This window comes from Gastrolobium bilobum, unplaced genomic scaffold (genome assembly GCF_033153095.1).
Source record: "Gastrolobium bilobum isolate Gb01-03AN ecotype WA unplaced genomic scaffold, APGP_CSIRO_Gbil_v1 utg60553, whole genome shotgun sequence".
In the NCBI taxonomy this organism is placed as follows: Eukaryota; Viridiplantae; Streptophyta; class Magnoliopsida; order Fabales; family Fabaceae; genus Gastrolobium; species Gastrolobium bilobum.
Window position 1 is genome coordinate 13,372 of NW_026898395.1, and position 22,901 is coordinate 36,272.

Genomic DNA, 22,901 nt, shown 5'->3' on the forward strand with positions numbered 1-22,901 from the left:
AACAAAAATATGCCTTGAACCAGAAAAATATGTGGATTGTGAAATTATAGTTGAAATTGATGTTTGAATTAAAGTTAAAACGCGTGTGGGACCCGCTTACCCAAAAAAGCCACTTAAGTCTTCACTTTCCTCACAAACCTCGCGATCTCTCTCTCCTCTTTCTCTTTTCCCTGCGTGAGTTCTTTCCCCCATTGAAGGCTTTCAAGCTTTTCATTCAAACCATCACTTCCCTTGGCCAAATCCTTTGAAATTTATAGTGAAATTCATTGGAAAACCTATTCTAAAGCCATTGGTGATACCCTCTAGCCTTGAAATCGCTTGTTGGCGGGGTTGTGGCTTAGGGCAAAATCTGAAAATTGGGGAAAAAGGATGTTCATGGAGGCAATGGGCCTCTAGTTGCTTGGTGAAGCCTTGGTGGAGTCTAGAGCCGTTTGTGAGTATATTTACATAGTTTTATGGTTGATTTCATGGATCAAAATATATGAATCTTATTCTTGTAATTGTTGATTGGTGATGATAGGAGGTTCAAATGAAAAAATTGCATTACTAAAAATGTCTTAGAATGACTTGCTTGAGTTAGAAATGCTATGAAAATTTAGGTGAAAATGTTGAGTTTTTAACTTAGAAAAAATAAGTGTCATGAAAGTGGAGAAATGAGTTGTGTAAAATTGTGTAGTGAGATGTTGTAGAGTATGATTATATGAGTGTTGAATTGTTAAATGATGATGATGATTGATGAAGTAAAATTTATGGTGATGTGGGAATTTTAACTTAGGCAATTTTGTGATGAGTTTCTAGACTTTATGAAATTAGTATGTGGTGTAATTGAACAATTGAATCATGAACCATTGGTATAGGTTAATAAGGGGATTTTATGTCATGTGTAAGTGTTGAATTGGATTGAAAATCCTTTGGGATCCTAGAATGAAGAATTCGACCTATTGAGGTCATGGATGGTTAGATTATGTAAAAATGATATAAGTGATGTTGTATGATGGCAATTGGGGCTTAAATGAATGGTAGGTTTATATGGTGTGGTTAATTGGCTAATGATGATGAATTAGGAAAGATAAGAGTAAATAACCTTGGCCTAAGTGATTCTAATTGATTAAGAATTGTGAAATTGATGTGTTCTTGTAAATGGTTGATGATCATGTTGTGGATCATATAGGTTGCCTCTCTCGGACGCTATAGAAGCGGAATTAAGCTTGGAGCTTATGTTGAGGAGCATTGGCTTCGAAACGAGGTAAACCTTTGGAACTTGGGTTTTATTCCCTCGTGTGTTCCACCACACCTAGTGGAAGGTTGTGGTTGGATTTGATGCCTTTGATTATGTATAAATGTATGTTCATGCATTATTGACATGATTGTGTGACATTCTTGGAGCATGTTGTGTGATATAATTGTGATCTCTGGCTAGTAGATGTGTGTTGGTTTGGACTTCCGCTGGAGATATCCTTTGGGGATTCCGGTCGGGTTGTTACCGTGGGGCCGACTCTGGGAGCGGTACCAGGATGATCCAAACGTGGGACTTCCGCTGGATAGGGCTCATGAGGAGTTCCAGTTGGGTTTTGCCATGGGGTCTTCTCAACCATGGGAGAGGCACCAGGAAGATTCCGGGAGTTATATGATGGGGTCCTTTAAGGGAATCCTGATGTGGATGTCCTTGGATTTGTGCCCAGTTGTTGTTGTGTGATATTTGTATGTTATGCATTTTATATGATGATCATTGTATGCACATTGAGTGAGCCATGGGGTGGAGTGATCCTCTAGTACCCTTGGTTTACTGAGATATATTTGTATATCTCACCCCGCGTTTGGGGACATCATTTCAGGTCATGTTGAGCATGGTGGATCTTCGGGCAAGAGGTCCGCTTAGTGGAGGAGTAGAGCATGAGGTGCATTTGGAGAGCATGACATATTGAAGGATTCCATTTGATGTACATAGCATAGTATTTAATATTTTGGACTTAGGTTATGAACTTGTTGCATGTGGATATTGACATGCTCTTGTATATTTATGACTATATGTTAAGTCCTTTAAAATTGATGTATAGTTATGCCTCTTGTCATTTTGTATTTTGAGTGAGCATGGGACTTGTCCATGGCCACATATTTGTATTTTGAGGCATTGGAAGACTTGAGTTGTAAATAGACCATTGGTTGTGTAAAATGGCTATGATATTGCAAATGGTTGTAATGATGCATTGATTAATGAATATGCATGATGGAAGGGCTTAGAGCCTACATTAGGACATGTGTAAAGTGTATATGAAGTAGCAATGTGTTAAGAGTAGGTTAGACCACTCATTTTGGGTCTTAAAAGTTGTCATCTGTCATTTTTGCTGCATAGTAATCGATTACTTTTCACTGGTAATCGATTACCTGCAACAGGGAACGAAAAATTGAGCTTCTGTCTTCAAAGTAATCGATTACCAGAGCATTGGTAATCGATTACCTAGTTCAGTAATCGATTACCAATCTCTGGTAATCGATTACCAGAGAACAGGGGAGCCCAATTTGAGGTTCTGACTTTTACAGTAACCTTTGGTAATCGATTACCTCAAGGATGGTAATTGATTACCACTGTGTTGAAATTTGAAAATGTGTTTTCTAAAAGCTAAAATGAATGGTATTTCTTAGAGAGTTGATGTTGAGTATATTTTATGCTTCCGCGAGTTTTGCATTTACAATTATGGCATTGTTTTAATTGATTACGGAAATGGTTAAGGTTTAAAGAAAGGAATGTAATAAAAGAAAAAGTTTACCCGTAATTTAATTAACTCAATTACTGTGATTGTAACTGCGCTTAATACCATATACAATGATAACATTACCGGTATGTAACGAGTTGTTACACCTGGTAAGGGATCATCTCCCCGAACTCCGAGTATATGACCTGGTACTTCAGTCACACTCGACGGTTCATGACGAGGCAGGTTGCAAAGATTGGTCATGTTGTACATATTGTTCTCGTTTCCATCATCCACGTAGTATAATTATATTTACTATTATGTAATACTTTACGTTTTCTAATTATGTTACTGTATTTTTTGACACGGGTTGACGGGGTTGAGTGGATATGGTCGATGCATTCACCACAGATGCGCGCACAGTGCGATGATGACCGGGTTCAAGAGGTTTGTGACCAGTTACTTCGTGCTCTTAAAGAGTTTGGTCGTGTTGCCAACCCTGACCCTACTGCACCATCTGGCCTATTAGTTAATGTACCAGATTTCGAGTTAGATATATCACCTCATGCGAAGGAGGGAAGGGGAATTTTTCGTTGACGACCGCGCATTGAGCAGGAGGCTTATGAGATCCAGCCACCTGGTCTGCGAGGCGATGGTGTTTATAAACCACCCATGTGGCCTACTATGGCCTTTACTCCTATTCAGTGGTTTTCGACATAGATAGCGGTACAGATTCCCACACAGATGCTGGTACAAATGCCCACACAGATGACTACACAGGTCTTTACATAGATGCCGACGGATATGCCCATGCAGATGCCCACGCAGATGTCGGTACACCCACACCCAGATAGATCTTTCGAGTTTGACCTACATTTTCCTCCACACATTCAAACACAGTTTCCTTCTTATTATCAATGGATGGGCACAATGTTTGATCAGGGTACGAGTTCGAAGAGTACGCAGACCCCACCATGTGGAGTGTTCGGCGCCTATCATCATGTACATGGGTTTTTAGCATTCAGCGCGTATCACGACACATAGTCGAGTAGTGTTGCTGCAGGGGTGTACGTTCCGGGGGAGCCCACACAAACCTCCCGCAGTCCACATCAGTCAGGACAGGACACACAAGACACACATGATGACTTTCTACAGGCAGAAGTAGAAGATTTCGACATTAGGCACGATCCTGATGCACAAAGAGTTGGTGATGTGATTCGTAGGAACCCAGACCAAGATGCGCGTTCGAGAGCGTGGCCTACATATACTCCACCATCATAGATGGTGTATTTTCGGTGTCATTCCATTACAATGTTTCTATTCTACCCTATTTATACATTATCGTATTTATGGAATACTGTATTTATCTATGTTTATGTTTTAGGAATTCATGGATTACTGTATTCTATGATAAGACAGTTTGATATGTAGTTGGATTATATTTATCTGGATATCAGGTACATTGTGTGACGCAAGGAATGGGAGCAAATCCCTGGATTGTCCACTTTTCTACTGTTATGCTGTCCGTTTTTTTATCTCCACACATTAAAATTTCATTTTATCTAGTACGTTGCATTCTTTGTGTATTGTAAACATTTTCATGAACTGAAAGATATATATTATATTAAAATTCAAACTACATTGCAACACATTAATTGGCTATGCGCCTTGTAGGACATGAACGCCTTTATGCCCTGACATTTTGCATATACTGCATTTAGTTCGGCTAGAGCTTGTTGCTCCTCAATTTCATCCATCTCATTGCGAATGCGTGTGGATTTTGGACGCCCCTGTCCACGCATCATTGAGACATTAGGGATAAGCTTTGGTCCGGGATGTGGGGGTATTCCCTCTTCACTACCAATCGGCTAAAATGGAGTAGAGTAGACATGCATAATAGAGTTTACTTTGAAAATCGGATCGACGTACTGGTCAACATTATGGGCTACCTTTTTACATGATGCAATATCATGGCTACATAGGATTTTGAATGCCTGAAACTTACCACATTGGCATTTCCTATCACAGAGGTGGACCCAAAAGGAATTGCCTTGGTCATCCACTTCAAAAGTGGTACACGCAACATTATACTCTCAAACACGCATCGATGTAGCCCTCTCGCCATTCCTTGTCATGGCTTCTGAAATAACACTTGACAAATGCTTCCCACTCTCGACATCTTTTTGTGCTTTACACCCTCTTTTGAAAAAGCAACGAGCAAGTCGACTATATGTGCATTTGACCAAAGAAGTTATTGGCATGTTCCTCGTTCCCTTAAAAACCTTGTTGACTGATTCAGACAAATTTGTTGTCATGTGACCGTATATTCGTCCACACTCATCATCACTCCGAGTCCATTTCTCTTTTGGAATAGCCTTAATCCATGCAGCAACATCTGGACTTATGCTATAGAACTCGACATATGCAGCATCAAAGTAGTCTTTATTTGGAATATAACATGTGAAACCAAATGAAATAGACAAAATTAGGCAAAGGACGAAAGGGTTGCACATGGTAACATATTTTGTATGATTATATTACCTAGCTTCTTGAGAAAACCCTTCATGTACTGGTCCTTGAAACGTGTATTAAAATTGCTCCCTACACGACGAAGGAAAAACACATGATACGTATTAGGAGGTTGCCATCTGATGACTAGATTGTTGACTGCTGATATAATGCTTTTATGTCGATCAGAAATAAGACATAGACCGGTCTTATTTGTTACATGCATTCGAATGGATACCAAAAAATACTCCCATGCTTTAGTTTCACCTTCAACAACCGCAGATGCAATTGACAACACCTCATTGTTTCCATCTTGGTCTGTGGCGATCAATAATGTCCCCTTATATTTACCATACAGATGCATACCATCAATTTGTAAAACTAGTTTACACCATTTAAGCGACTCGCGACATTGACCGAAAGTCCAAAATACACATTGAAAAACCCTGCACCCATTAACAACTTGTCTATTCATGATATACGGTTCATGTTGAATATGATAAACAGATCCGGGAGAAAAATTCAACATGTGCCCGAACCATCTTGGCAAGAACGCATATGACTAGTCCCAATCACCGTAAATCTTAGCAATTGCTTTATGCTTTGCCTTCCACGCCTTCCTATAAAAAACATAAATCCGAACAGCCACCGAGGGTGAAACCTTAACCATGTCTGCATTCCCATTCAAACCATATTCGTAAATACTAATAATATGCATTTTTCATATGATAACAAAAATAAATTTCACGCACAACTACTTCAAGATTGCATAGTACCTAAAATGGCCTCTTAAATAAATTGTGAATCAAGTTGTCTGTGGTCTTGCGAAAGGGTTGCGCTTACACAAGAATGTTTTCCGTCCCATTTACTGACTACCTAGTTGATATGAACCTCACCAAGAATAGTGAGACCCAAGACCAATTTAGTTAGGATCGTTTCTACAATTAGGAATTTAAAACAAGAAATAAAGAACCTTGACCCGTTAGCTATGGAAGATAAGAACGAAAGGTATAGGAAGGATAAAGACACCACACTTAAGAAAGAATAAGGTGAGATTAACAAAGCATTGGTCCTAAAACAGCCTGTGATTGTACTCTTATATAAGGTGGCTTGATTTAACATTAATGAAGTTAATTCATCTCTGCCTAGTGCAATTATTTCTGTTTTGCAAGATTTTGAGGATGTGTTCCCTGAAGAAATACCTGATGGTTTACCACCAATAAGGGGTATAGAGCACCAAATTGATTTCATACAAGGGGAAACAATTCCAAATAGGCCAGCATATAGAACCAACCTTGAAGAAACAAAGGAGCTCCAAAGACAAGTTAATGAGCTTATGCAAAAGGGGCATGTGCATCAGAGCATGAGTCTATGTGTTGTTCCAGTATTGCTTGTGCCTAAGAAAGATGGTTCTTGGAGGATGTGTGTTGACTGTCGTGCCATCAACAATATCACTGTAAAGTATAGTCATCTTATTCTTAGAATTGATGATATATGCTAGATGAGTTGCATGGTGCATGTGTTTTTACTAAAATTGTTCTTAGGAGTGGATATCATCAAATCAGAATGAAAGAAGGTGATGAGTGGAAAACTGCAATCAAAACAAAATATGGTTTGTATGAATGGTTGGTTATGCCATTTGGTTTAACTAATGCACTCAGCACCTTTATGAGGTTGATGAATCATGTTTTGCGTGCATTCCTTAGAAAATTTGTGGTTGTATATTTTGATGACATTCTGATTTACAGAAAAAACTTGAATGAGCATGTTGAGCATTTAAAACTTGTTTTGAATGTTTTGAGGAATGAGAAGTTGTTTGCTAATCTAAAAAAATGTTCTTTTTGTACTAACAAGCTTATGTTCCTAGGTTTTGCTGTTAGTTCTAAAGGGATAGAGGTGGATGAAGAAAAGGTAAAGGCAATTCAAGATTGGCCTAGTCCTACTTGTGTGAGTGAAGTTCGAAGTTTTCTTGGGCTGGCTAATTTTTATAGACTATTTGTGAAGAACTTTAGTAACTTAGCAACAACTAAGACAGTAGTTTTTGAACCAGGAGATTGAGTTTGGTTACATATGAGAAAGGAAAGATTTCCAGCCCAAAGACGATCCAAACTGCTTCCAAGGGGTGATGGACCATTTCAAGTTATTGAGAGGATAAATGATAATACCTACAATAACCTTCAAGGTGAGTACAATGTTAGTGCAACCTTTAATGTTTCTAATTTATCTCCTTTTGATGTAGGTGCAGATTTAAGGACAAATCCTTTTGAAGAGGGAAGGAATGATATGAAAAAAGATACAACACCTAGTGATCCATTATAATTGCCAAATGGACCAATCACAAGATCAAGGGCCAAGAAGTTTAAAGAAGCTCTTAGTGGGTTGATCCAGCAAATGTGGGCTAATCATGAAGACATCAAGTACAAATTTATTCATAATTAGAATTTAGTTAATGGCATCAATGCAAGGGAGGTTGAGTGGAATAATTAGCAATTTTCAATGTCATCAATGCTTAGTGAGGCTGATAGCATTTTCAATGTTATTAATGTTTAGTGGGGTTGATTCACATTTCCAATGTCATTAATGTTTAGTGGGCTGATTAAATTCTTTTCCTTTTTCCAAGTTGTCAACTTTAAATTAGTGTCTTTTCATTTGTTAGTTTTTTCTATTCTTGGAGGGATGTTCCAAGTATAAGTAAGGGAGGATACAACTTTTGTTATCAGATTTTGAAGTTATAATATAATAGATAGGTTTCTTCTCTTTGGTTATTATCTAGAACTCTGAACTTATCAAGAAGTTTGTTCTTGTGGCATTCAAACCAGACTTATCATTCACCTTCTTCTTTCTTGAGTGTGGCGTCTTTATCCTTCTTATACCTTTCGTTCTTATCTTCCATAGATAACGGGTCAAGGTTCTTTATTTCTTGTTTTAAATTCCTGATTGTAGAAACGATCCTAACTAAATTGGTCTTGGATCTCACTATTCTTGGTGAGGTTCATATCACCAGTTGCTGATATTCTTCGGTTTAATTGCCCTTACTCGCCAATTGCAGCCTTCTTCATGCTTACACATTTCATAGACAACTTTGTTGTAGTACTCTCAACCACCACAGCTTCTTGATGTTCATTCATGCAGTAATGTTTTATAGCGGCTTGGACATCGCGCTTCGACTCGAACTCTTGTTTCACATACATTTCCTCGCCTCTTGTGTACAGACCACGACCTAATCCTTCAACATCTAGTATGTCTTCGTTCGGGTAATCGAAATTAACAGCCCCATAATGTGGAATCGCATCCCAAAATGGTGTGACCTCTACATATAGAAAAATAAAAAAGAAATTTGGTAAAACATGGTAACTCATACAAAATACAAAATTAATAATATAGCCCACTAAATAACCTGATGATGGTGGAACAACCGTAATATTGGACATAGGGATAACAGTCTCGTGTTATATGGAATTATCATGATGTTCAACATCACCTGGATCACTATCATTCTGATCATGGTCATTTGCCAATAGAGTGTCTTCATCTTCCTCTTCCTCTTCTTCTTCATTGTTAGGTTCAACATCTACCATATAGTCACTATCTTCATCCGCAACAATTGATTGTGTGGGCTGCAGTACGGATGACAATGGATTTTTTGTCTGACTGTTAAGGTCGAGCCCTCGAATCGGTGTTGACAGATCCTCTAATGTCTCAATATCCACACGTATAACTCAACAAATTGAGACGTAGTAGAGTTTTGGACAAAAGTTCCAAGAAAAATGTCTATGTCCTCATCATTACATATTTCAAAATTTGTATATTTGCGATTTCTATATGAGACTCTACCAGTAAGAGAAGATATTACCTAATTTTGTTGCAACTTCAATTTCTGACGAATCTTCTCATGTAGATCTTCAATGGACAAGCTCGAACAATATACATTGCTCTATTTTTCCCTTCGAAGCTCAAACTGCATACACTGTTAACTTTAGAACCATTATAATATACAAATGAATGAAATTGATCAATTGTAGTACTGTGTTTTTATGAAAATAATCCAAAATTACTGCAGATTTTGGTGACTTACAATAAGTCAGAAAACAACAACATTAAAAAATACACATTGCAAGTGATATAAAACAAAATATGAACTAAGCATCCGTGTGTAAATAGCAAATACAGAAATAGAAACTTTGGACACTAAGTGAACTACGACATATTTAGTAATTCATTCTTAGATCGAGTGGGTTTATATATACCCAATTTGGAAAAGTATTCACGTAACTGTCAATTACGGGATCAATGCATGTACTTATGTCCTGTGTCTTCCCACCACGTGAAGCTCGTGGCCACCGACAGTCAGTCAGCACTATTCTCGTCAACTGCAGTGGCGTGACCAGCGGTGATTAGAAAATGCAAGCTAGTCTCGTCAATCATGGTGGCGAGACCAATGCCACGTGGCCCTGCAGCAACCAGTCGCGTCAGCATGGGTGGCGGGATTGAAGCTAATTGGGACGCATCAAACATGCTGACGGGACACATGCAATTCACGTCCCTTACTTTGACGGGATTGGTTCGCAGTCTTACATGGCATGCAGTCACGTTAGATTATTTTACAGGATTTCTCTCGTCAACGTTTTTGACACGCTTGACTGCTGTAGTTTGGTGAAACATCTCAAAAGTGCTTTGAGTTGGAGGTACATTTGGAAAATCTTCTTAGTAAGGTTGTTTTGCCAGATTATTGTTATTATGATTATAAATAAAAATAGGAAAGAGGATGTCCACAAAAAAAAATAGGAAAGAGGATAATACGGTTAGTGACGCAATGAACTAGGAGAAGGAGCTGTCAAAACTCAGTTCCCAAAAATCTGAATCGTAGCTGCAACATCACTTATAGCTTTTTCCTCTTGACTTCTTCCTATTATTTCCTTTTTTTTATTATGTATTTGGTGGCATTATTAAATTTTGTCAAACCAAGCACTGCATTACCCAAAAACTGGTAGCAAAATCAATGAAGAAAAAGGAAGGTGATAACATTACCCAAAAAAGAATTGCTAGCTTTTTAAATAAAAGATCTATTTGACCCCTCATTTATTCTGGCTTTTCCCTATTATACCCTTAAATGATACTCAAATTTACAAAATATTGCCACCCGTGCTTTCTACGTTTCCTTTTCTCCTTGAATGTCTATAACTTATCTTCCTTTTCCTGTAACGGCGTGATAGCGCCGCAAGAGCTGCCATCTGCCACCGTCACAACCAGCCGCTATCAGAAACCGTCGTGTTGCGGTGTGAAAATAGTGGTTGGATGCCACAACATGTAACTGAAGCACGATAGCGCACTAAAGCAGTGCTATTTTAATCATCGTTTTCTCTATGCCAAAAGAAAATCAAAGGAAAACAAGTTGAGATCATACAGATATAAAGCAACTGATTCAGGTATATTTGGGGTGGAATGTTCTGATCCGGACATCCTTGGCCTCTTCAAACATGAACTATTACTCCAGTTAACTTTTGCTCCTCCTTGTTGTAATGAGTGGGGTTCTAAAGTGATGGGACAATACGATTAAAAGTGTAAAATGACACATTTCAATGTGAAAAAGTCTTATTTTGTTTCCCTTCATTTTATGTTGCACGTTTTGCATGTTGATTGGTGACACATGCCTAAAACTTAAGGTCAGCTACAGCTTTTTAATAGAAAAAAAGAAAAATTAGTTACTTTTGCAAGTTACTGTCTGCACTTGCCCACAGGGGCAATAGTGCAGTCCGCCAATAGTGTTAAGCACCAATCTTAAAGTTTTTGGTTTGAAGTCAATAAATCATAGAGACAACGGTAGGTGTATTGGAGGTATAGAAAGGAGTAATTTTAATTTTACATTTTTCATAACTAACACACTATTGCGATCATCCAAATAAATAAGAGAAGGAAGAAGGAAGAAGGAAATAGAGCCGTCCGTTCGACCTTTTAAAAGATAAAAAAAAAAAAAATGAAACTGAAATTTGAGAAGCTAAGCCAGGGGTTGCAAAGCAAGCTCAAGGTAGTTAATTTCAAATATGTTTTAAATTGAAGAAATGCACCAAGGTAATCGAGCAAGCCCGGGTTGGTCAAAATGGTCTTGCAGCCTCTTCCATCATCATCTTTATTCTGGTCAACTTCTCAATCTCCCTAAGAGCCTGAAATTAGTGGAATGATTAAAAAATAAATAATGATACATAACCAAAAAATAAATAAATAAATAAAAATATTGACATAATTTAGTCAGAATTTGACATGATTCAATGGTAATTGTTGGATAAGTCAAAATGGTAATAACCACTCCGTTAGCAAAGTCCATTCACCAAGGCGTATGTTAGAAGGAAGAAGGGAGAACTTAGGATGAATAATAGCTAATTAGATAGTCAAAACAGTTATTAATTGGAGAGTCTCCGACAGAATTAACAAGTGTTAGTTTGGAAGGGTGGGAACATGAAGTATAAAAGGAAGAGGGAAAATAGGAGAAAGCACGTTAGGACAGAAGTTGAGGACCAGGGATCTCAATCACCTTGAACCAGTTTCTATCATGCTCATCCAACCAAGTGTCAATAACAAAGCTAATTCATTCCAGAAAAATTATGGTCAAATGCTTTCCTAACAAGAAATAGTTAGTATGACATACTTCAAATCAAAGCTGCAAGATGCTTGAATAAAATTCTAACCTCCAAAGTCATGTCTTCTCTTGTAATGTCATCCAAATTATCATAACCCAACCGAGAAGCTACTTCTGTAGAAAGAAAGCAGTAAGGACTTGAGACAAACATGGTAAACCATATACCAATTTACTTCGTCCCCACCTCCCCATGCAGGGCAAAAAATTTAAATAAAACATCCAAGAAAGGTTATAATATACTTTGAACTGAAATAATTGCATCAGCTGTTGCATATCCATCTCTGTATTTATTGTATAAAGCGCCAAGTTCATTCGTCACCTATTATCATTTATTAGAGACATTAATTAAGAATTTAGATTTACTGAAAGTAGAAAAGTTATATCATTAGACTTTTAACAGTAAGAAACAACCTCTGGGTAAGATCCTGAAGTAGATATTTCAATTGAAGCAAATTGACTCCGGTCTTCAATTACATCCCTAGCCACAATGTCTAGAGGCACATCTATCCACAATGAAATCCCATGTCTCAGAAGTGCCCTATGTCGATTTAAGAGCAAGTCAAGATAATGTTGAAGCTAACATGGAGTTTGGCATATTATTTAATAAAGGTAAGAAAAGTCAGCTCAAATAGCCTGCAAGTATGAATCCATACAGATTAGTTGAACTTTGAACAGCGCCATTTCCAACACAAACTACTAGTCGACCCATGGATGACAATTGTTTAAGTACTTCAGTCTGCAGCATTTAACACATAAAACATAAGTACTTTATATTCTAATACATCAGAAAAGTGGTGGATATGAGCATCTTTATCATGAAATTTCAGTGAATAAAGCATGTCTGTCCAGCTAGTTAAAAGAAATTAGTTTGTCAGGGTCACACTATTCTGATGCACAGACAACCAACAAAGAGGAACTGATAGCAATTGAGCATGCATCCAATGGAACACAAAGAAACATGAAGCAAGTCTAATACAATCACCTCAGACTCGCAGAAGCCCTTTTCATCACTCTCTCTAAAGGATTTTGCCGCTGATGTACCACCTGTAGCTTCTTCCACCAAACTATCGCTGTATACAGCACACAAATATCAAGTTTAGCTAATAATTGGAAGCTACCTTTTTTCCTCAAACCTTTCATCAGGGAATGAACAGATACCTGTCAAAATAATAATACCGTAATATATCAGCCAGCAGCTTTCCCAAACTTGTTTTAAGAGAGCTTTTCATTCCTTCATCAAGCAAATAGACACATAAAGTTAAGGGGGTCGAATCACAAAAAGCCACGAACATCAAGAAACACTAATTGCATTATAAGCTAATCTTACCAACCAGAAATATGGAGGTCCCTTTCAGCTCGGGGGATACTTCAGCGGCTTTCTTCTGAGTCAAAACTTGACAGTTAAAATGAGTAATTTCAAGTTTCAGCCACCAGAAAATCACCCACCTTAAATACTTTTCATCTCATGGATATCATGTGAAACATTCAAGAAGAATGAATTCTTCATACTATGTTTGGATCATCGTCCATTATTCAAAAGTATGTCATTTTCTTTCATTACTGCAAGAGAAACCCAATATATGCATATGAATTCAACAATAAAGGAATGGGATCCCACCTTCAACGCAAGACATGAATCCTCGACAGCAACCATGGTCACTGAAGCTACAGGGGCAAGAACAAATAAAAATGATAGAGTAAGTACATTAACCGCCTAATATTCATGTTTTATATTACCACTAGAAAGACCTGTCGTTCAATCATGTATTCTAAACCCCTTTTATCATTTTATTCCTACTGAACCCTTAAGCTTGAAAATTCAGAATTCGTTTAAAGATAGAGATGACATGCTTATCGGATAGCAAATATCAATTACAAGTAGGAAATCAGACAAAGGTCAGAGGATAAATGATAACAATCTCACAAAAAGTTTTAAAATTTGAAGAAGAAAAAAAAAAGTAATGGAAGTTAAATTTAAAATCAGAAACCACAGGGAAATAGGAACACAGTACTGGGAGTAGTGCCGTCGGGTATCGAGCAATTGGCGGAGGGCAGCCTGTGGAAGGGATAAGAATAAGAGGGACAGGAAACTCGAAGGGGGTTTGTGTGAGTAAGATGGGTTGAAAAGGTGAGGGTGGAAGTGTGCAGCTGAAATTGAAAGGGGCAGGTGCGAGCAAGAGACGGCAGAGAAGCAGATGTATTGTTCATGTGGCTGAACCTCGTGCTTGCCTTCTCCATTAAAACCACAACCTTATTCCTTCAAATCTATTATCTTTGTCCTCGGTACTCTTATGCAATTATTCATATATATATATATAGGACTTATCGTTTCCTCAAGCTGTCTGAGATAACATTATTTCCGGTCACTAAATTATAACCGTACAAAGATGGATCAATGGTAATAAAGGAAGAAAGAGAAAAAGGAATCATAATTATTCAAAGATAAATTAATTAATATAAGGAAATAAATAAACAAAACGACGTAGTTTTGGAATTGTCGGAGATAAACTTGTCTCAAGCTGCTCGATAAATATTTTTTTCCATATATATATATATATATATATAATGTGACTGTTTACAACATTTTATGCAGTTGTATAAAAGCGGCGTCGTTTTGGCCAGGAAGAAAAAAAAATTATCTCATTCTCATATAGCAGTCTTCGTCTCTTTTCCTCATGCACCACTTTTCCAGCAAGTGACACCGCCAGGCACTCCAACCTAAAGTCGTTCACCGTCAGACACTCTCCACAAAGTGATTCCCACTGATTCTGGCAGCGATCTTGAAAAAGAAAAAATAGTGTTCATTTGAACCGTTATGGTGGGGTATCTTTCTGATGGATTAATTTAGTGAGGTAAGAAATGAGTTAGGTTGGTTCTCTTGGTGTTTTTTTTCTTAACATAATTATTTTTCTGTCTTTGGATTTTTTTTATTTTTCCTTAAACGTTGTTTTATTTGGTTCTCTTGGTCACCTATTGTATTTGGTTCTCTTGGTCACCGACTCACCTATTGCGTTTTTAGTTAGTTAGAGATTTTTTTATTTTTTTTAATGGCATGTAAATTTACTTTCATGGTTTTTCTTTACTTTGTTTTGATTTGTAATATGGTGTTTGGTTTTATTCTTTGATTTGTAATATGGTGTTTGCAGTATCATCTCACTTTTTTTTTTCCTTCTTGGTTTTGTTTGGTTTGATGCTTTGATTTGCAGTATGATGTTTGTAGTATCGTCTCACTTTTTTTTTCTTTTTTGGTTTTGTTTGGTTTGATGCTTTTTTTTGGATAACAAAGGAAAATTACAAAGCAAAAACTACTAAGCAATAGTTCTGGGCAGCATAGTGCCCCTACAGTCATCTAAACAAATGTCCCCACAGCCATCCGGAGGAGAGCTGAACCAATGAATATCCCATTCCGTATCAACTCTGAGTTTAGCCATCCAATCAACCACTCTGTTGCCTTCTCTATATGTATGTAAAATATGTACCTGCCAATTACGGTTAAGGAGGTTCTTAATTCTATTCACAAGAGAATAACAGGGATGAGTATCAACACACCCTTCTATCATCAATTGATTAGCCACCAAGGAGTCCCCCTCCAAGATCACACATTTGTGTTGCTGCTGCCAAGCCCACTCCAACTCAATCACACAGCCCCACAATTCTGCCATAAGCACAGTACCATGACTCAGATTTTTATTGAAACCCTGCAACCAATTCCCAAAGGTATCTTTCATTACTCCACCACAAGCCAAATCTGAGCCATTGTTTCGACAGGTTCCATCAATATTAATCTTGATCCAACCCTCCATGGGAGCCCTCCAATGAACCCAAATCTCTTCCATAGTATCAACAATTAAACCAGATGACAACAGTATATCATTAGAACTTTCAATGTTTAAAATGTAAATAGAAACCTGATTGAAGAAATCCTGGGGACTAAGGCCTATGCCTTCAAAAATAAGCTTGTTTCTTCCTTTCCACAACTGCCAACAGATCACACCAAATTTCAACTTCCATCTTTTATTGTGCTCCCTAGAATTCAGATTCCAATTCAGCCAGCTGTCAACACCATTGCTGTAGAAATTAGCCTGCCTTTTGCTATCAATCCAGTAGCTCCAAACTTCCCTCGTCCAGCTACACTTCCTGAATATATGGTCTATATCTTCAACAGGGTCATGACATTTAGGACACCCAGCATCATCAGACATGTGCCTTCTAAACCGTTCAGCATTAGTGAGGAGCTTGTTACTAAAAAGAAGCCAGAGGAAGAATTTAGTCCTTTGGGGACCCTTCCATCTCCAAACCAATCTCCAATCCTTAGCCCGAGGGTCAATTTGAGGGGTAATTAAGGAAGCATAAGCTGACCTAACAGAGAACAAACCTGATGAAGAATGTCTCCACACAACTCTGCCAGGTCCACCATCCTCAAATGGGGGGGAATACCTGCTATAGCATGCAAAATTTCATCAGACAGGTAGTGACCCAATATACTCCAGTTCCAGCTACCTTCAACCGATATACAATCTATAACCTTCCAGTTTAGAACCTCTTCAGGAACTTCTAGGATAGCCTTATCAAACAGGTTATCCACTCCAGGGATCCAGGGGTCCTTCCAGAATCTTGAACACCTACCATCACCAAGAAGAATTAGGGGCCCAGCTTGGATAAGCTTCCATACCTGTTGAATACCTCTCCAAGTATTAGAGGCATTTCGCACAGTAGAGATGTTGGGAATCATGATATCCCCAACCTTATACTTAGCTTTGAGAAGTTTCACCCAAAGATTGTCAGCATTGTTAAGCATACCAAAACCTAACTTCATGGAGAAGGTTTTGTTGATCATAACTTGGTCTCTAAGACCCAAACCCCCATCCATCTTGGGCTTACAGACTTTAGACCAGCTGACAAGGTGAGTTTTCTTTTGTTGTTGGCTTGAACCCCAAATAAAGCTTCTAGTAAGCTTCTCCACTTCCTTGCAAACTCCCACAGGAATGACAGCAGATTGCATTGTGTAGGCAGGTAATGCTTCAAGAACAGCTTTAGCCAGAGTAGATCTACCAGCCAAGGAGAGAGAGTGAAGATTCCAAGAGGACAGTCTCTTCTGAACTCTATCTATAACATGGCTAAAGGATCTTTTGGAAACTCTTCTATGATGAAGTGGAACTCCCAAGTACTTTCCCAGATCAGATGTAATGGAAAATCCCAAACAGTAACTAATTTCTCTAGCTTTACCAAAGCTGACATTCTTAGACAAAAATACCCTAGTTTTCTCATTACTAACTTTCTGTCCCCAAGCCTCAGAGAAAATTTTCAGGACTTGATTGATCATATGAGCTTGCTCTATACTAGCCTCAGCACAAACGATTATGTCATCTGCAAAAAATAAATGAGATAAAGGAGGGGCCTCCTTATTAAGCAGGTCTGGTTTCCAAGCTTTTACATCCACTGTCACTTGAATGAGATGAGCCAGTCTCTCCATACAGAGCACAAACAAATAGGGGGAGATGGGATCCCTCTGTCTAATTCCTCTTCCAGGAATAATCTTTTTGGTAGCAACCCCATTCCATAAGAGCTTGAAAGAGGCTGAGGATATACAGCTGGAAATTAAGTCACAAAGAGAGTCAGGGAAACCAATATCTCTGATTGTCACTCTAACAAAGTTCCAGCTCAGCCTATCATACGCTTTTTCCAGGTCAACTTTGATCATCATCCAACTCTCCCTACCTGTTTTCCTCCTCATTGAGTGAAGGACTTCCTGAGCTACTATTATATTGTCAGTACTCTGTCTTCCCTTAATAAAACTACTTTGAGTCGGGGAAATCAACCTAGGCAGAAGTTCTCTCAATCTCTCAGAAATAATTTTGGTAATGACCTTGTAAATAACATTACATAGGCTAATAGGACGAAAGTCCTTCATGTTCTCAGGCAATCCTTTTTAGGGACAAGACAGATGTGAGTTTTATTGATCTCTCTCACTTTAGCAGGATCAATGAAGGCATCCTGAACTAACTTGCATACTGATTCCTCAACAGTAACCCACTGACTTTGAAAGAAGATTGCATGCAACCCATCAGGGCCAGGTGCCTTGAATTTTCCCATTCTGAAAACTGTCCTCCTAATCTCCTCCTTGCTAGGTCTTTGAGCCAGCATAGCCCTCTCACAGGTAGATAGGCTAGGGAAAGCATTCTGGATTGGAAAGAAACCATCATCCAATTCCTCAGCTCTAAACAAATTCTGATAATAGTCAACAACCATGGTCACCAACTCATCAGGATCATCTAACCAGCACCCATTGGCATCCTGTAAAGTAATGAATCGATTGTGTCTTCTTCTAGCCACTGTAGAAGAATGGAAAAAATTTGTGTTTTTATCTCCAAACTTCAACCAGTGACATCTAGCTCTTTGATACCAAGATAGTTCTTCCTTAATAACAATGGATTGAAGCTCCCTCCAAAGTTCCTTATGAAACAGCTCCATACTGTGGTTGTATCTACCATTAGAATAGGTATCAATTCCCCTCAACCTAGCATAGATCTTATTTTTCTATTGAGTAGTTTTCCCAAAAACCTGATGATGCCAGTCTTTAACCTCAACTTCAAATATGTTCTGGCTTGGACCCAGTCAGAACTTTTTTGCCAATTATTCTTAACCAGGTTCCCAAACCCTTGATCAGTCAGCCAGACTACCAAGAACTTGAAGGTTCTAGAATATTCACCTGGCCTAAGAGTACCACTTTGAGCCAGAAGCAAAGGCCTATGGTCTGAATTAAAAAAAAGGAAGATGAGAGATGAAGCAGTCAGGCCAAGTTAGGTTCCAGGACTCATTAGAGCAAGCCCTATCAATCCTCTCGTAGAGTTTCCCTCTCTTCCAAGTGAAACCAGGGCCCTTGTAACCCATATCATTCACCTTGCAACTTAACAAACCCTGCTGCATGTCTGACATACTTGCCCAACAAACCTCACCACCTCCAATCTTCTCAGATGTATGGATAATAGAGTTGAAATCTCCCATCAGGATCCAGGGATCAAAAATGGACTGGCTAAGCAGCTCTAATTCCGACCAAAGAATCCTTCTCTCCATCCTCCTCGGGCTACCATAGACAAATGTCATGAGATCAAACTTCAAAGAATTTAGGTGATGTACCTTAGTGTGCACAAATTGGTGGTGGGTTAAGAGAATTTCCAGCGTGATCAGATTGGAATCGCAAAGGATCCATATACCCACTGAGTATCCAACAGACTCTTGTTTAAAAAAATCAGAAAACCCCAAATGCTTAATGATGTTATCTCCCTTAGGACCAGAAACTCTAGTTTCTAACAAAACCAAAATGTCAAATCTAAATCTGAACTTTAAATCTCTAATGAGGGTAGCAAAGCCTTTTTTACCAACCCCCCCTACAATTCCAAACACAAACAGACATGAAAACAAAATAATAATAAAAAGACCAGGGTAAAAAACCCTTAAGAGACTTACTCAAAGTTGAGTCAAAAAAGTGCCCCCTAAGTGAGGACTAGAGCTGCTGACACCTTGATCCTTCTAGACAGGGGAGGAAACAAGAGGAGGGTCATAATCCATAACTCCTTTCCCTTTTACGCCCTCCTGGACATGCATCCCATCGGATTTCTCACTAGGATTGGATATAGGTTTCCCTTTTTCTCTCAGCTTGCTAGCTGCCTTAAAGGAACCTGTAACACTCCGTATATACTCGGAATATTAACATTACATCGTATTAAGCGGTGCTTAATTAAAAATGCGGAATATTCTTTTTCTTTTCAATTATGACGTCATTATCAATTATCATCTTGATTACTTAATCAATTTCATAAAATATCGCCTGTATGTAAATTGCAACAAGACATTTACTGAAATACCTCAATATATAAATAAAGTGTGTATCTAAATCACGGTATTACATCTCGTAATCCGGACAATATCCTGATACATTATTACAACTCCAAAAGACTCAAGACATAATCAAGACATAACAATACTATGTGTCATGGACAATCCCCATGCTCACCAAATAACATAGTAAACAACAAGTCTCAACATAAAACTCTATAAACATAAACTGAAGCTATGAGCATATAAGCAGCATGCATATCCAGCATCCAATCATGGCAGCATAATAGAACAGCAATCTAACTCAGCTCCGGCCTCCTGCCGCCGGAGGTCTCAACATTACCTGACCCTGAAATAAGCATTCCCCAAACGTGGGATGAGATCTCTAAACAAGAAATCTCAGTAAGACAAGGGGTCCTCAAGGATCTTCCACCCCAAGCTCACTTACATGTGCAATATAAGTTCTAAAAGCATTTATATCATTATCAGTTCCAAAACTATGTAGTGTAACAGATATCTATGGCATGTGTGTCTATCACTACCTACTGGCCAGAGAAATGTAGGAATACGTCTATTCCCTACATGTAGTACAAGGAACACCGCTTGCACCTCACCCACAGCCTCACCCTCTTGTATGTTCTACATACTCAGGCTTACCGTATAGGTGGAACACCTCCATGCATATCAACAAGGCACTAACATACAATAGCTCAACAACATTTCCAAAACATCAAAAGCATGTAACACAACATGCATATACCATATCCCCATGGGACATGGTGGAACCACAACATGGCTAAACCGAGGACACGAAAGCTTACCTCTAAGCTAGCTATCCAATGCCACAAGCTCAAAGTCCAATCACAGCAGATCACAATCTGATAGGGACCAAATATAAATCAATAAACATGTACCACATGCATAGAAATTAAAGACAACGCCTTTTCATTACGTTTAATGTCTTAAAGCTTCTAACAAAGCCACAAGCCCTTACTCACATGATTCTGGCTTAGTCCATTAATTACAGAAGTTCAACTTCATCAATCTAGGGTTCACAAACCCCCAATAGCCTATTGTACACACAACACAGCTACTGTTCTGCGAAATCCCAGAATATCCGGATATTCCTCGGGACCATATCCGGATATGCAATATCCGGATATCTCACTGTCCATATCCGGATATGCAATATCCGGATATACAGATTCCCATATCCGGATATCTAATATCCAGATATCCCAAAACTCCATATCCGGATATCACATATCCGGATATCATATCCGGATATCCAATATCCGGATATTCCACGGGCAGATATCCAGATATTTCACGACAGAATGCAGAAACTGCATTTCGTGAAGATATCCTTCAAAGGTTGGGTTTTTACCGATTTTAAACACTTAAACATGCATTTCTAGGTGTGTTAAGCATTACCCAACAACAAGTTATCATCTTTTTTTCTTCTTTTTTTTGTAATACAAGTTATCATCTTTTAGCATTAACATGCATCAAGCTTCCATTTTTAAGACTTAAAACTCAAGTTAAAGGTTGGTGATCATACCACAACTCAAAACAGAGGATGGAGATGCTCTTGGAGATCCATCTTTAGGCTTGGGAAACTTGTTGGTAATTTATAGTGATAGCATGAAACGTATTCTGATGGATTGCACTTGTATTTAGGTTCGCCTATTTCGTGAGTTGGTGGACTTTTGCTGCTGCCTGGTAATTTATTTGTGACGTGTGAGGTAAGTGTATGGTGGTATTACCTAATGTGACTATTGACTAGTGTATGAGATTGTTATGTGTTGCTCACATGCGAATGATAATTATACTGTTATTTATATTGAAAGTATTCTACCTACGGAAATGTTTGACGAAGTTTCAATGATGAGGTAAAATGTTCATGTCCGCATGAAGTATATGTTATGAGAATGATGATATATCTATGCATGTTACATTATACGCATTTATTTTCTGTTTTGAGTGGGAAAGCATTGCATGGCATACAACATTGAACATTCATTGGAAACAGAGATATATGTATAAATAAATATACATGTGAATGAGCATGCATCATATAGGCATGCCTGGTACCAGGAGAGGGGACACTTGGCTTCCGTCCGCATAGGTCCACAGTTGGAAATTCACCATTGATTTTTGGAGCCATATGGAATATCCACTGTGATGGCACGCGCACGACGGTGCTATGAGCGTGATGAAGGCATTATATACGCACCAAGATATATGATGATATTTATAAAGAAATGAAAGGAAAGGCGTTATATACGCACCATGGTATATGAGGATATTTATAAAGGAATGTAATGAAATGTTAATGCGACTGTTTATGATTTTGTGCCTAGCTTAATATTGTTGCATTATTGGTTTTGTTGCCACACTACTGGGATTTTTCTCATCCCTTTGGGGCTGCTATTTTTATAAAATGGCAGGAGGACGTAAAAGCTTTTGAGGACTTGGATATTTGCTGTTGGTTTCTACTGTTGGGCATGCTGCTGTGATTGTATTAATTTCATGGATGACTGTACTAATTGTGGATGTTTAAATTATTAGTGAACTATGTTTGCATCCTTTTTTAAGACTTTTAAGAACAGCAAGTGTTTTGAAACGGATTTCAGAACCGTTTTTACGAAAACTGATTCATGACGTTTTGAAAGCTAAGTTAAAACTGTTTCTGCGAGCATTTTGTAGGTTGGCGTCCCGGGGCTACGGACCTCTGATTTTCTTAAAATTTATATGCACGCGTAGCCCAAGGTGTCTAGTTGTATTATATATAAACCTTTCAACGAAATTATGAAAGCTCGATTTATTATGATTTTTGCAAGTCAGGTCGTTTGATATAAATTCACTGATTTTAACTCTCACCTTACGAGTTATGTTTCGAGGGGCAAGCGACCTTCAAATTACTATTATTTTATATGAACGCGAAGCCCCTGATGTCTAGTTTCTAGATTACAAAGAATATTTTTTTTGAATTGTTGAAGTGAATTTTATACGAATTTTTGAAGACAGCAAGGTCTGCCAGGAAAGTTATATTTTCAGGAGTTGAGAAATTTCGAAAGTATACTTTGATTTTTGTGACGAACCCGATTTCAATTATAAGTTTTTAATTGGCATTGTAAAAGTGATTTTTAGTCTCTAAAATATGATTAAAGAACTCTAATCCGCTTAGCAAACAACTCTCTTGGATGCATACAAGGGAGAGTGTTACA

The 22,901-nt window shown here is 38.2% G+C and overlaps 1 protein-coding gene and 1 long non-coding RNA gene across 3 annotated transcripts; one reads left to right on the plus strand and one right to left on the minus strand.

Annotated features, from left to right (window-relative positions):
• Positions 1-11,006: 11,006 nt before the first annotated feature.
• LOC133315716 (probable inactive shikimate kinase like 1, chloroplastic) lies at positions 11,007-14,107 on the minus strand. 2 transcript variants are annotated; one of them, XM_061517383.1, is made up of 10 exons: positions 13,848-14,107; positions 13,454-13,500; positions 13,163-13,214; positions 12,994-13,066; positions 12,818-12,905; positions 12,489-12,571; positions 12,247-12,373; positions 12,076-12,154; positions 11,885-11,949; positions 11,007-11,362 (listed from the first exon to the last, which is right to left on the minus strand). In XM_061517383.1, exons 1-10 carry the CDS (start codon positions 14,071-14,073, stop codon positions 11,294-11,296), a joined length of 909 nt encoding a protein of 302 aa, XP_061373367.1. In that variant the 5' UTR covers positions 14,074-14,107; the 3' UTR covers positions 11,007-11,293. The 2 variants fall into 2 exon arrangements, with proteins under 2 accessions (XP_061373367.1, XP_061373366.1); XM_061517382.1 differs by having other exon boundaries at positions 13,163-13,217.
• Positions 14,108-14,567: 460 nt separating this feature from the next.
• On the plus strand, positions 14,568-22,178 carry LOC133315714 (uncharacterized). Its single transcript, XR_009752120.1, has 3 exons — positions 14,568-14,687; positions 21,352-21,416; positions 22,122-22,178. It is a non-coding gene; the product is annotated as an uncharacterized LOC133315714 (long non-coding RNA).
• The last annotated feature ends 723 nt before the right edge of the window (positions 22,179-22,901 follow it).

Excerpts from the sequence above, each read along its gene's own strand:
- LOC133315716 (XM_061517382.1), bottom strand. The coding sequence starts at position 14,073 with ATGGAGAAGGCAAGCACGAGGTTCAGCCACATGAACAATACATCTGCT. Across the intron at positions 12,155-12,246 it reads CTTCAGGATCTTACCCAGAG|GTGACGAATGAACTTGGCGC; the intron begins GTTGTTTCTTAC and ends AAATGATAATAG. Across the intron at positions 11,363-11,884 it reads GAGAAGACATGACTTTGGAG|GCTCTTAGGGAGATTGAGAA; the intron begins GTTAGAATTTTA and ends CACTAATTTCAG.